At 44.0% G+C, this 14,771-nt stretch overlaps 1 protein-coding gene across 6 annotated transcripts in view; it reads right to left on the reverse strand.

The window, feature by feature from the left end:
* Positions 1-14,771, reverse strand: part of LOC137320261 (sperm-associated antigen 1-like) — a 202,524-nt gene that overhangs the window by 55,104 nt on the left and 132,649 nt on the right. For all 6 annotated transcript variants that reach the window (XM_067982047.1, XM_067982044.1, XM_067982043.1 and 3 more), the window contains 2 exons: positions 4,331-4,533; positions 1,071-1,212 (listed from right to left, as the gene is read on the reverse strand). In XM_067982047.1, coding sequence (XP_067838148.1) covers positions 1,071-1,212; positions 4,331-4,533 — 345 coding nt within the window. The remainder of the gene's footprint in view (positions 1-1,070; positions 1,213-4,330; positions 4,534-14,771) is intronic.

The following is a 14,771-nucleotide window of genomic DNA, read 5'->3' on the forward strand; positions in this document are numbered from 1 at the left end:
GACAACACAAAACTAGGTGGGAATGTGAGTTGTGAGGAGGATGCAAAGAGGCTTCAAGGAGATTTAGACAAGTTGAGTTAGTGGGCAAATGCATGGCAGATGCAGTATAATGTGGATAAATGTGAAGTTATCCACTTCGGAAGGAAAAACAGAAAGACAGAGTATTATTTAAATTGTGATAGATTGGGAAATGTTGATGTACAAAGGGACCTGGGTGTCCTTGTACACCAGTCGCTGAAAGCAAACATGCAGGTGCAGCAAGCAGTTAGGAAGGCAAATGGTATGTTGGCCTTCATTGCAAGAGGATTTGAGTACAGGAGCAAGGATGTCTTACTGCAGCTATACAGGGCCTTGGTGAGACCACACCTGGAGTACTGTGTGCAGTTTTGGTCTCCTTACCTAAGAAAGGATATACTTGCCATGGAGGGAGTGCAGCCAAGGTTCACCAGTCTGATTCCTGGGATGGCAGGACTGTCGTATGAGGAGAGATTGGGTCGACTAGGCCTGTATTCACTCGAGTTTAGAAGAATGAGAGGGGATCCCATTGAAACATATAAAATTCTGACAGGGCTAGACAGACTGGATGCAGGGAGGATGTTTTCCCTGGCTGGGGGGTCCAGAACGAACGGTCACAGTCTCGGGATACTGGGTAGGACATTTAGGACTGAGATGAGGAGAAATGTCTCCACTCAGAGGGTGGTGAACCTGTGGAATTCTCGACCACAGGAGGCTGTGGAGGACAAGTCACTGAATATATTTAAGAAGGAGATAGATAGATTTCTAGACACAAAAGGCATCAAGGGGGGAGAGCAGGAATATGGTATTGAGATAGAGGATCAGCCATGATCATATAAAATGGCAGAGCAGGCTCGAAGGGCTGAATGGCCTACTCCTGCTCCTATTTTCTATGTTTCTATGTTAAGTTTTCGTGCCAGTCCTGTGGCTCAGCTACCATGGGAGCTTCTTTATCTAATTAAGCAGTAGATACAGATTACATTCAAACAAATCCCTTCCACGTACTATGAAGTTATAGTTACTTATAGAGTAGAGTATGTGGCTATATTTCTCACCTGTTTGTGTAAATTGTACATTCGTTGGATTTCAGCTTTAGGCACTCATTGTACTTTGCAATAGCTTCTTTGTACTGGGTCTTTTTCACAAAACTGTTCCCTTCCTGCTTCAAGGAAATAAAATGTTCTTCATTGTTTTTACCTAAAAGAATTGCAAACAAAACATGAACTTTTAAAACAAATCTTCAATTATGAATGATCTGAGTGGCTCAAGATCTTCAACTACTATGCTGAATATATGACTGTTCTTTAGAAAGCATTCAGAATGTTTATTGTGCATGTACCGATCATTTTATATATGTGCGTGTATATATATATATATATATAAAAATTATGAGCCAGACAGCAAGATGCTGTTTTCGTGAAGCTAATGGCGGAGTGGTGCAACTCGGAGAGCAACTTTTGGATTTTAACCGTGCATCTGCCGCTCGCCTGAAGTTGCTGTACCATTTGCACATAAATAACGGCGAGCACCATTAGCCTCCCATTATTGAAACAGCAAATTCTGGTCCCTTGTGTTGTTCTAGGTTAATGGGATCTTAGCACAACCTAAGATATGTGTGGTTCACCATTGAAATGTATTGAATGGCTTGAAGTTGCTGTCTTTGCGTGGTAAATAGGAACTAAACTCGCCACAGAAAGTTAAGTCTTGTCCATTTCAGTCTAAGTACCCTTTAAACAACGTAATACGTGTTAATTATTGCCAAACAACCTCTCTGGCACTGAAAATTCACTATCACTTGGACAAGTGTGGATTAATAAAGGAAAGCCAGTACAATTTTGTAAAAGGCAAATCATGTAACAGAGAGGGTTGATAAAGGCAATGCAGTTGATGTGTATATGGACTTTCAAAAAGCGTTTGATGAAGTGCCACATAATAAGTTTGTCAGCTTAATTGAAGCCCATGGAATAAGTGGCAGCATGGATACGAAATTACCTAAGTGACAAGAACCAGAAAGTAGTGGTGAACGGTTGTTTTTTGGACTGGAGGAAGGTATACAGTGGTGTTCCCCAGGGGTCAGTACTAGGACCACTGCTTTTCCTGATATATATTAATGACTTGGACTTGGGTGTACAGGGCACAATTTAAAAATCTGCAGATGACACAAAACTTGGAAGTGTAGTGAACAGTGAGGAGGACTTCAAGAGGGCATAGACAGGCTGATGGAATGGGCGGACACATGGCAGATGAAATTTAACGCAGAGAAGTGCAAAGTGATACGTTTTGGTAGGAAGAACGGGGAGAGGCAATATAAGCTAGATGGTACAATTCTAAAGGCGGTACAGGAACAGAGAGACCCGGGAGTATGTGTGCACACCCTTTGAAGGTGGTTGGACAGTTTGAGAAAGTGGTTAAAAAAGCATACAGGGTCCTGAACTTTATAAATATAGGCATAGAGTACAAAAGCAAGGAAGTCATGATGAACCTTTATAAAACACTGGTTCGACCACAGCTGGAGTATTGTGTCCAATTCTGGGCACCGCACTTTAGGAAGGATGTGAAGGCCTTAGAGAGGGTGCAGAAAAGATTTACTAGAATGGTTCCAGGGTTGAGGGACTTCAGTTACAGGGATAGACTGAAGAAGCTGGGGTTGTTCCCCTTAGAGCAGAGAAGGTTGAGAGGAGATTTAATAGAAGTGTTCAAAATCATGAAGGGTTTAGGTAATGTAAATAAAGAGAAATTGTTCCCATTGGAGGAAGGTTCGAGAACCAAAGGTCACAGATTCAAGGTGAATGGCAAAGGCAATATGAGGAAAATCTTTTTCATGTAGCGCGTGGTTATGATCTGGAATGCGCTGCCTGAAGGGATGGTGGAAGCAGATTCAATTGTGGCTTTCAAAAAGGAATTGGATAAATACTTGAAGGGAAAAAATTTGCAGGGCTATGGGGAAAATAGCGGGGGAATGGAACTAACTGGATTGCTCTTACAAAGAGCTGGCACGGGCTCGATGGGTTGAATGGCCTCCTTCTGCGCTGTAACCATTCTATGATTCTAAGAATGCCACATCCTGTTGTTGAGTATTAAATAATAATTCATCTGTGGAGTTATTTTTATGTATTTTCAAAATGATAAGGATGTGAAAATATTCGTTTTAAACAAATTATGAGCCTCAATGCACGCACTGCTGATATTTTGCATGCATAATATTCAAAATATTATTTTGCACATACAGAATAAGAAGTAACAGCTGTGAACAATGCTACGAGAATTTATTTTAAGGTGTTCCCTTCCCCCATTGGTGGCCATGATTTCAGCCACCTAGGCCCCACTCTCTGGAATTTCCTCCCTAGACCTCACCACCTCTTCCCTCCCTCTCCTTAAAATCCACCTCTTTGACTAAGCTTTTGATCACCCCTCCTAATATCTCACCCTCTGGTTCTGCATCCATTATTGCCTGTTTATGCCTATGGGAAGTGTAAAAGTGTTATATAAATGCGAGTTGTTTTTAAATTTAAAAAAGTTGCACTGCAGTATCTTCTATGTGCCAGATATCAGGTTAACAAGGAAAGAACTTGCATTTATATAGCACCTTTCATGTTCTCAGGATATCTCAAAGTACATCACAGTCAATGAATTACATTTGAAGTGTAGTCACTACTGTTTTGTAGACAAATGTGGCAGCCAACTTGCACACAGCAAGGTCCCTCAAACAACGAGATAAAAGACGAGTTATTCTATTTTGGTTGTGGGATAAACGTTGGCTAGGACACTGGGAGAACATCCCCGCTCTTCTACAAATAATGCCACTAGAACTTTTACGTCCACCTGAACAGGCAGTTCAGTTTAAGTCTCGTCCAAAAGACAGCACCTCCGACAATGCATCACTCCTGCAGTACCGCGCTAAAGTGTCGGCCTGGATTACGTGCTAAGGTCCTGCAGCGGGGCTCAGAGGTGAGTGTGCTGCTACCGAGCCAAGCTTACCCCAGTTGGCAATTTGACTGTGATAGGTGAAAGCTGACATGGGCTAAAACTCAGAGCCTTTTGTTTCAGGTGTAATACTTGCTCCAGCCATCTAAGCAAGTTTCAATATATAATATAAAATAAAAACAGAAAATGCTGAAGAAGCTCAGCAAGTCAGGCAGCATCTGTGGAGAAAGAAACAGAGTTAACGTTTCAGGTCGAAGACCTTTCGTCAGAACTGGAAGATGTTAAAAGAGTTAAACTTTTTGAGCTTTTGAAGTTTCGATATATGATGAGGTCAAGATTTCAATAATCAATCAAAAATACTTGCAATGATACCAAATAGTCAGTTTCATACCCAGGTCTTGACGTGCTTCGCTATTACTATAGTGTGGAGATTTGTATTGGTTTTTGTTAGTAGTCTGGGTTTTGTTTCCAGCAGCAGTGGTTATAGAATCTTCTTCCCATCTATGTAGCTGTGCAGATACAGGGACCACTGGGATTGGTGGCAGCTTTTCTCTCCATTTTGTGCCATCTTCTTCGATTAGTGTCTTAGTTATCCTGGAAAGGCAATCGCGTGGTTACTGAGAACAGTTTTGAATAGTCTTAAAGGATATTTTTAGAAAACACACTCCTTAGTGTAGATTTTCTAATTGGGTTTTCCCAATTTTTGAGCGTGAATTGGGAAAGCCTGATTGTGAAATTGGGCCGAGATTCATAATGCTAGATCTTCGCTCAATTTTCTAATCAGATATGCACTGGCTCCAGGAAGCATTTGCCAGTTTATAGGTGGATTCATATAAATGAATGCATAATCACATCAAGACGCCACACATCATTTTCCATCATTTCATGATACAAAATGTCGAAACATGAAATATGGTTCCAGTTGCTTATACAGAGGATAAATAATACTAGGATTGAGCAAATTCTTATTACTGAGCATTGGTGGATGCAGGCATACTCAGTGCATACACTTTTTCCTGTCTTGCTCCAACTCCGGGGTGGACTCAATGGGCCGAATGGCCTCATCCCGTGCTGTAATCTTTCTATGATTCTATGAACAGCTGATTTAAATCTGCAAGGGGTCTTGGCGGCAGGTGAGTGGAGAGGGGGGAGTGGAAGGCATTTGCTTGCCCCTTATTCTTTCACAACCAGCAGAGCAGTGCTCTGGCACTCTGGCTCTGGGGTAGATGCTCGCAGCTCTCTCAGCTCTCCTGTGGCTACTTTCCTAACTATGCTTCTCATGCAGTTGGTTGCTGCTCTTCTTGCTTCCTTGTAGTTGCTCCTTACACTACTACATCTTCTCCCTGCTCTCTCACAGCTTCTCGCTATTCTCCCACAACTTCATGTAATTCGCTACACTCCCTTACATCTTCTGGCCACTCTCCCATGGTATCACCCCCACCCCCTCACACCCCGCTCCTGAATTCAGGTCCCTATTCCACCATCCAGGACAAAGCAGCCCGCTTCATTGGCACCCTATCCACCACCCTAAACATTAACTCCCTTCACCACCAGCGCACTGTGGCTGCAGTGTGTACCATCCACAGGATGCACTGCAGCAACTTGCCAAGGCTTCTTCGACAGCACCTCCCAAACCCGCAACCTTCCCCCCCTGGTTTCACCAGGCATGAATCGGAAGCCGTGGGAAAGCTGCCCAGGTAAGTTTAAAATTGGTTTAACTATCTACTATATCAGAAATAAAGTACCTTAAGTAGCTCAATGAGGTACATTTGGTTCTTTAAATATCATCCCACCGACTTTAATTGCCGGCAGGACTTCCGCATTCGGGAAACGTGCGCGCACACAGGCGCGTCTGTGGGAAACCCGGAAGTTGGTGGGTTGGGGCAGGCCTCCTCAACCCCCTCGGAATTTCCTTTGAAAATCGGGGCCATTTTGTCTCCCCTCAGTCTTTTTTCCCAACAAAAAGTTTAGCCACGTAGGCCCCTAAGGCCTAGAATCATACTGGTCAATCTTCTCCAAACCCTTTCCAATGTAGCTATATCCTTTTAGGGGTATGATGATCAAAACTGCATGCTACATTAATCTGTACAGTGTTAGTTTGACTTGTTCTGATTTATAATCCAATGCCCTCTAGATGCATCTCAGTACCCTATTTTCCTTATTGATAATTGCCTCACTCGGACTAAATGCTTTCATGGCACAATCATTGATTAGTCCCAAATCCTTTTCAGCCTCTGCCAGTACAAATCCTTTAATGTTGTATACTTGTTTATCATTAATCATTCCTATATGGTTCCTCCTTAGAGAAGGGGATGGTGCCGGAGGACTGGAGGATTGCAAATGTTACACCCTGCTCAAAAAAGGAGAGAGGGATAAACCTGGCAATCACAGGCCAGTCAGCCTAACGCTGGTGGTGAGGAAACTTTTAGAGATAATAATCCGGGGCAAAATTAATTGTCACTTGGAAAAGTATCGGTTAATAAATGAAAGTCAGCACTGATTTGTGAAAGGAAAATCATGTTTGACTAACTTGATTGAGTTCTTTGATAAAGTAACGGAGAGGATTGATGAGGGTAATGCAGTTGATGTTGTGTATATGGACTTTCAAAAGGCAGTAGATAAAGTACCATATAATAGACTTGTTATTTTTTTTATTCGTTCATGGGATGTGGGCGTCGTTGGCGAGGCCAGCATTTATTGCCCATCCCTAATTGCCCTTGAGAAGGTGGTGGTGAGCCGCCTTCTTGAACCGCTGCAGTCCGTGTGGTGAAGGTTCTCCCACAGTGCTGTTCGGTAGGGATTTTGACCCATCGACGATGAAGGAACGGCGATATATTTCCAAGTCGGGATGGTGTGTGACTTGGAGGGGAACGTGCAGGTGTGCCTGCTGCCCTTGTCCTTCTAGGTGGTAGAGGTCGTGGGTTTGGGAGGTGCTGTCGAAGAAGCCTTGGCAAGTTGCTGCAGTGCAAAATTAAAGTCCATGGAATTAAAGGGACAATGGCAGCATGGATACAAAATTGACTAGGGGACAGAAAGCTGAGTAGTGGTGAATGGTTGTTCCCCAGGGGTCGGTATTAGGACCACTGCTATTTTTGATATATATTAATGACCTGGACTTGGGTATACAGGGTATAATTTCAAAGTTTGCAGATGACACAAAACTCAGAAATTTAGTAAACAATGTGGAGAATAGTAACAGACTTCAGGAGGTCATAGACTGGTGAAATGGGCAGACACATGGCAGATGAAATTTAATACGTAGAAGTGTGGAGTGATACATTTTTGTAGGAAGAATGAGGAGAGGCAATATAAACTAAATGGTACAATTTTAAAGGGGGGGTGCAGGAACAGAAAGACCTGGGGATGCACATACACAAATTTTTAAAAATGGCCGGACAAGTTGAGAAGGCTGTTTTAAAAAAAAATATGGGATCCTGGGCTTTATTAGTAGAGGCATAGAGTACAAAAGCTAGGAAGTTATGCTAACCCTTTATAAAACACTGGTTAGGCCTCACTGGGAGTATTGAGTGCAATTCTGGGCACCACACTTTAGGATGGATGTCAAGGCCTTAGAGAGGGAACAGAAGAGATTTACTAGAATGGTAGCAGGGATGAGGGACTTCAGTTATATGGAGAGACTGGAGAAGCTGGGATTGTTCGCCTTAGAACAGAGAAGGTTAAGAGGAGATTAGATAGAGGTGTTCAAAATCATGAATGGCTTTGATAGAGTAAATAAGGAGAAACTGTTTCCAGCGGAGGGAGGGTCGGTGACCAGAGGACACAGATTTACGGTGATCAGCAAAAGAACCAGAGGCGACACGAGGAAACATTTTTTTACACAGCGAGTTGTTATAATCTGGAATGCACTGCCTGAAAGGGCGGTGGAAGCAGATTCAATAGTAACTTTCAAAAGAGAATTAGATAAATACTTGAAGGGAAAAAATTTGCAAGGCTATGGGGAAAGAGTAGGGGAATGGGACTAATTGGATAGCTCTTTCAAAGAGACGGCACAGGCCCGATGGGCCGAATGGCCTCCTCCTGCGCTGTACCAATGATACTATGATATGTCTCACTCATATTAAAGTTAGTCACATAAAAAAATGAAAAGTTCTTTCTGCAGTAATAACCTACAATTGCTGATGAGAAACACAATTCTCCACCATTTTGGCATGGAACTACTGATGGGGGGGCGGGGGGGGGGGAGGGGGCATGAATCCGGTTCTGCCTCTTCTTGGTCTCATTGATAAACTCTGATGGGTTGGGAGCACCATATTTGGCTGGGTCCCAGGGTATGGTCACCATAGGCCCGTGCATCAATCAGGCTTCCACCCGCCACTCTCCATAGAAATGTCATGTCAATTTTCAAGGTGGAACACCCGGCTCTCCCAGGATTCGTGCCAGTTCTGTCTAACACAGAGTCAGCAGTAAGTACACTTCCGGTGGCAGAGTGGGGCTTCTGGAATTTCTAGCACAGAATACCTTGTACCGTATTTAACTTTTTTAATCCCTTAAAGGCAGATTAGGGATTCAAACTTTAAGGGCACCCAAAATCAATGGGTTTGAATTCCCCATCTACATTAATATAACAGAAAATTGGCTGTCCTCCATTTTTGGATAAGATGTTAAATCAAAGCCCAATCTGTCTACTCAGGTAGCTAGTAAAGATCTGAAGAAGAGCAGGGGAGTTCTCACAGTGTCCTGCCCAATGTTCTTCCTTCAATCAACATCATCATAAATAGACTAACCAGCATTAACTGCTGTTTGTTGAACCTTGCTGTGAACAAAGTGGCTGCCATGTTCCACCCAAATAGCAACAGTGATAGTCTTTGAAAGTAATCTGTTGTATGTGAAGTGCCCTGGCACATCCTGAGATAAGATGAGACAAGGAACCACATGAATGCAAATTCTCTCCTTCTGTTCCTGTTTTGCTTTCCAGGTGTCTTTCTTCTATTGTCACTTTTTATTGTTCAAGCATGTTTATAATAAACCCTGTCTTTAATTTCATATTGATTGCATCTATAATGTGTATTGTTCCTATCTGGTTTGCTTTTAAGTACTCCACATCCAAAACCAAAATCTTTTGTTTACACTGATTGGTCTTACACAACCCATAAAAAGACAGAGCAGTTATAGGAGAGGACGCTTGACTTTAGCTCTTTAACTCTGTATGATGAAGACCACCTTGAAATTCTGGGAAGGGAGGCCACCAGGATGCAGAAGATGGGGAAGTAGGAGGCTCCCCACCAGTTCAGGGGTTATTCTAAACTTCCTCATCATCAATTCTCTTACTGACATCAAAACACATACTTAAGCCCTCCACTATGTCACTCTTTCTATTAAAGCTTCAAGTGATGTCTGCATATAAGGACAACTGCTTCCCTCTTCTCCTTCTCTACATGTGCTACTGACACATGCTTCATTGGGGTTTAGCTAGAGGGGAATGTGAGCTAGAAGGGAATGCTCTAGGTAAGACATATAACACAAGTGAGTTAGAGCTGGTTACAGAAGAGGAAGAGAAACCTGCGGTCCACAGTGCCAACTTCTGGGAATTTGGACCTCAAGGTCTGTTTTTAAAGGGAGGATGCCTTTCTGAGCATTAAACATTAGCGTAGGCATTGGAGATCGTGCCAAGCAGCATGCCTTACATGATGACTTGTTTGGAAATGTCCTCTAGCTGCATATATGCAGCCTTACATGACAATTTTCCCAGAGTGGAGCATGTAGCAATTTCACAGACAGTTGCAATGGGATTCCTGGCCTGTGCCAGAGACCCTAAAGCAATTGGGGTTTTTCCCATGAATACTTAGATTTCTGCCACAGAGATCTGAGTGGAATAAACTCCTCCTCCCAACTTTGATAGGCTTGGAGATCGATTAGAGAGAAAAGTGAGGCAGGGCTTCATGGATTTGATTGGTGCCATTAGATCTGCAGTCACACTGATTAGTGGCCATGGTGAGACAGTTCCCAGTAGCAGAGACATGCTGGAATAGGCATAGATGATGGCGCTGTCTTTCAGGATGCCAACACCTCCAAACCATCCCACCAGCCCCCTCCAAAGCTTGCATAAATTCTAGAAAGCACACAGGCCAAGACTGCCCACATAGAAGCGGAAATGGCACAGCCTGCAACAGGTTTATTTTGGGACTCAGCTGCCCTGAGGTGAGGGTCATCTCAGTCCCAAGAAGTGGCCCTCACCTATGCACACTAAGCAGCCAGTCATCTGACATACCCCTGTATTGAGATAGAAACTACACGAAGCAAAAGACTACGTAGTCTGCTAAGACTATATGCATCATAGTCACCAAGGGAAAACATTGTGGAAGCAAAAGCTAGATGCAGGACAGGTTTGTATATTAATAACCTGATTGCACTAAATATTAAGTGTGTACAGGGAATGTTCATGCAAAAGTCTGCTGCACGTTTCATCAGGTGCCACAAACAGCATATTTGTGAGTTACGTGGAAAATGTAAGGCATTGCAAGTGAAGACATATTTGTGAAGGGCGTGGGGAAGATGTAGACAGGGTTATTAATAATGTGGCTACATTTCCTAAGTAAGAGGTCTCATATTAAAGCTTGTTGAATGGTCCTAGCAGTTGGGAATGGGTTCTCCTCTGCAGGCTCTTCAAGTTGCTGTTGCTTCTCTTGGGGGTCCCCTTGCTGCACTTGGGGGCCTTCCTTTTCCAGGTCAGAGTTTTACAACGTGCACCAGATTATCACGATCCTTGAAATCATAGCTGGGCAGCACAGAAGCACGCCCCCAGATCAATCTGAGCACTTGAAGGGCTGCTTCAACATGCCAATAGTGTGCTCTATGATTAACTGGGTGGATATATGCAACTTGTGTCTGTATTCAGCTGGTGTATTTGGATTCCACAGAGGTGTCATAGCTGCAGAGGAGAACCTTGATTGCCCCAGAGCTACCCTAAGACTTGTGCCTGGATTTTCCTCCACCATTCCACCCCAAATTGGGCAGGATAGTGGCAGAAACAGGAGGGTAAATCAGGCAGTGAGGCAGCCTAATGACACCCCCCCCCATCCTAAACTTACTTTTATTAGAACAACACAGATTATAGGGCAATATAACAGAAATGTTTAAAATTATAAAAGGATGGGACAGGGTAGATAGAAGTAGACTGTTTCCGGTAGTTGAGGGATCAAGAATAAGGGGCCATAGATACAAGACATTAAAAGTAAGAGATTTAGAGCAGAGGGCAGGAGAAACTTCTCTACACAGAGTTGTGAGATTATGGAATTCACTTCCATGGTTAGTGATTGAAGCAGATGATTGAGGCAGAAACTATGTCAATATTCAAGATTCGATCGTCTTGGGTGGATGAAGGAAAAGGGAATGAGGGGATATGGGAATAGGGAGGGTAACTATGATTAGGATTATTTGCTCATTTGGAGGGGTAAATGCTGACACAGAGTGGTTGGGTGAATATATTTCCTTCCCCCTCCACCTGCAGGGACTGCTGCTGGCACCCCTTCGCTGCCTGCTGGTGAAGATGGTAGCCATGATGTGGAGATGCCGGTGATGGACTGGGGTTGACAATTGTAAACAATTTTACAACACCAAGTTATAGTCCAACAAATTTATTTTAAATTCCACAAGCTTTCGGAGGCTTCCTCCTTCCTCAGGTGAACGGTGTGGCTTCCTCCTTCCTCAGGTGAACCACACCGTTCACCTGAGGAAGGAGGAAGCCTCCGAAAGCTTGTGGAATTTAAAATAAATTTGTTGGACTATAACTTGGTGTTGTAAAATTGTTTACAATTGCTGGTAAAGAGACAGGGCCCGGGTTCCCAGTTCATTTTCTTCCTGTCTGTCCCTCTCTAAGACTGCCAAAGCGAAGCTTTGTGGTCGTCCCCAGGGTAGCGATGGGAAGGTCCCAAAATATTCTGATGGAGGGAGAGAGGGCCTAGTAATGGCCTTTTCCCCTCCAGTTTGGCCCAATCAATTACCCGCTGAACGTATGGTGGACTGCCTTAAAACAAAGGCATTGTGACAACTGCATGGGAAGTTAGCACTGACTTCAGAATGCACTGTTGCAGGTTCCAAATAAAATTAAAATTGAGGAAGTAGAATACTTTCCTATTCACGTAGGTAGTGACGTTGTGCAAGGGAGAATAATGCGGCATATGAATGCAGTCTATAAACCCTAGGCTTTCACAAATCCTGACGGTCTATAAAATTGCATAAGCTGCTGTTGGTTGTCCAAGAGGAAGATGAAATTGCTTGCTAGAGCAAATAGGTATTGGTCACTTGCTTTATATACCTGTGGATAACTGATCGGCTTATGTCATTGATGTCCCCTGTGGCATCCTGAAATGATCCAGAAGCAAGAAAATGAGCTGGGAACCTGGGCCCTGTCCCTTCACCAGCAGGCAGTGAAGGGGTGCCAGCAGCAGTCCCTGCAAGTGGAGGGGGAAGGAAATATATTCCACCCAACCACTCTGTGTCAGCATTTACTCCTCTAAAAGAGCCTCGACAAGTATGTAAAAGGGAAGAGAGTAGTGAAAGTAAACTTGGGTCCCTTAGAGGAGAAATTATAATGGGAAATAAGGAAAGGGCAGAGACATTAAACAAATATTTTATATCTGTCTTCCCAGTAGAGTACACAAAAAAATCAGAAATAGTGGGGAACCAAGGGTCTGACAAGAGTGAATATCAGTAAAAAAAAGTATTGGAGAAATTAATGGGACTAAAAGCCAACAAATCCCCTGGACCTGATGGCCTACATCCTAGGGTTCTAAAAGAGGTGGCTGCAGAGATAGCGGATGCATTGGTTGTGATCGTCCAAAATTCCCTAGATACTAGGTCCCAGTGGATTGGAAAGTAGCAAATGTAACACCGTTATTCAAGAAAGGAGGGAGAGAGAAAACAGTGAACCATAGATCAGTTAGCCTGACATCAGTAGTAGGGAAAATGCCAGAATCTATTATTAAGGACATAGTAACGGGGCACTTAGAAAATCATAATATGATTAGGCAGAGACAACACAGTTTTATGAAAGGGAAATCGTGATTGACAAATCTATTAGAGTTTTTTGAGGATGTAACTAGCAGGGTAGATAAGAGGGAAGCAGTGGATGTTGTATATTTGGATTTTCAAAAGGCATTCGATAAGATGCCACACAAAAGGTTGTTACACAAGATGAGGACTCGTGGGGTTGGGGGTAATATATTAGCATGGATACAGGATTGGTTAATGGACAGAAAACAGATCTAGCAGCTCAAAACTGGGCATCCATGAAGCACTGTGGGCCATCAGCAGCAGCAGAATTGCATTCCAGCACAATCTGTAACCTCATGGCCTGGCATATTCCTCACTCTACCATTACCAATAAGCCAGGGGATCAACCCTGGTTCAATGAGGAGTGTAGAAGAGCATGCCAGGAGCAGCACTAGGCGTACCTAAAAATGAGGTGCCAACCTGGTGAACCTACAACTCAGGACTACATACATGCTAAACAGCGGAAGCAACATGCTATAGACAGAGCTAAGCGATTCCACAACCCGGATCAGATCAAAGCTCTGCAGTCCTGCCACATCCAGTCGTGAATGGTGGTGGACAATTAAACAACTAACGGGAGGAGGAGGCTCTGCAAACATCCCCATCCTCAATGATGGCGGAGTCCAGCACGTGAGTGCAAAAGACAAGGCTGAAGCTTTTGCAACCATGATCCATCTCGGCCTCCTCCCGATATCCCCACCATCACAGAAGCCAGTCTTCAGCCAATTCGATTCACTCCACGGGATATCAAGAAACGGCTGAGTGCACTGGATACAGCAAAGGCTATGGGCCCCGACAACATCCCAGCTGTAGTGCTGAAGACTTGTGCTCCAGAACTAGCTGCGCCTCTAGCCAAGCTGTTCCAGTACAGCTACAACACTGGCATCTACCAGACAATGTGGAAAATTGCCCAGGTATGTCCTGTCCACAAAAAGCAGGACAAATCCAATCTGGCCAATTATCGCCCCATCAGTCTACTCTCAATCATCAGCAAAGTGATGGAAGGTGTCGCTGACAGTGCTATCAAGCGGCACTTACTCACCAATAACCTGCTCACCGATACTCAGTTTGGGTTCCGCCAGGACCACTCGGCTCCAGACCTCATTACAGCCTTGGTCCAAACATGGACAAAAGAGCTGAATTCCAGAGGTGAGGTGAGAGTGACTGCCCTTGACATCAAGGCAGCATTTGACCGAGTGTGGCACCAAGGAGCCCCAGTAAAATTGAAGTCAATGGGAATCAGGGGGAAAACTCTCCAGTGGCTGGAGTCATACCGAGCACAAAGGAAGATGGTAGTGGTTGTTGGAGGCCAATCATCTCAGCCCCAGGACATTGCTGCAGGAGTTCCTCAGGGCAGTGTCCTAGGCCCAACCGTCTTCAGCTGCTTCATCAATGACCTTCCCTCCATCATAAGGTCAGAAATGGGGATGTTCACTGATGATTGCACAGTGTTCAGTTCCATTCGCAATGAAGCAGTCCAAGCCCGCATGCAGCAAGACCTGGACAACATCCAGGCTTGGGCTCATAAGTGGCAAGTAACATTCGAGCCAGATAAGTGCCAGGCAATGACCATCTCCAACAAGAGAGAGTCTAACCACCTTCCCCTGACATTCAACAGCATTTCCATCATCGAATCCCCCACCATCAATATCCTGAGGGTCACCATTGACCAGAAACTGAACTGGACCAGCCATATAAATACTGTGGCTACGAGAGCAGGTCAGAGGCTGGGTATTCTGCGGCAAGTGACTCACCACCTGACTCCCCAAAGCCTTTCCACCATCTACAAGGCACAAGTCAGGAGTGTGATGGAATACTCT

Source organism: Heptranchias perlo, chromosome 3, assembly GCF_035084215.1.
Source record: "Heptranchias perlo isolate sHepPer1 chromosome 3, sHepPer1.hap1, whole genome shotgun sequence".
Lineage (NCBI taxonomy): Eukaryota > Metazoa > Chordata > Chondrichthyes > Hexanchiformes > Hexanchidae > Heptranchias > Heptranchias perlo.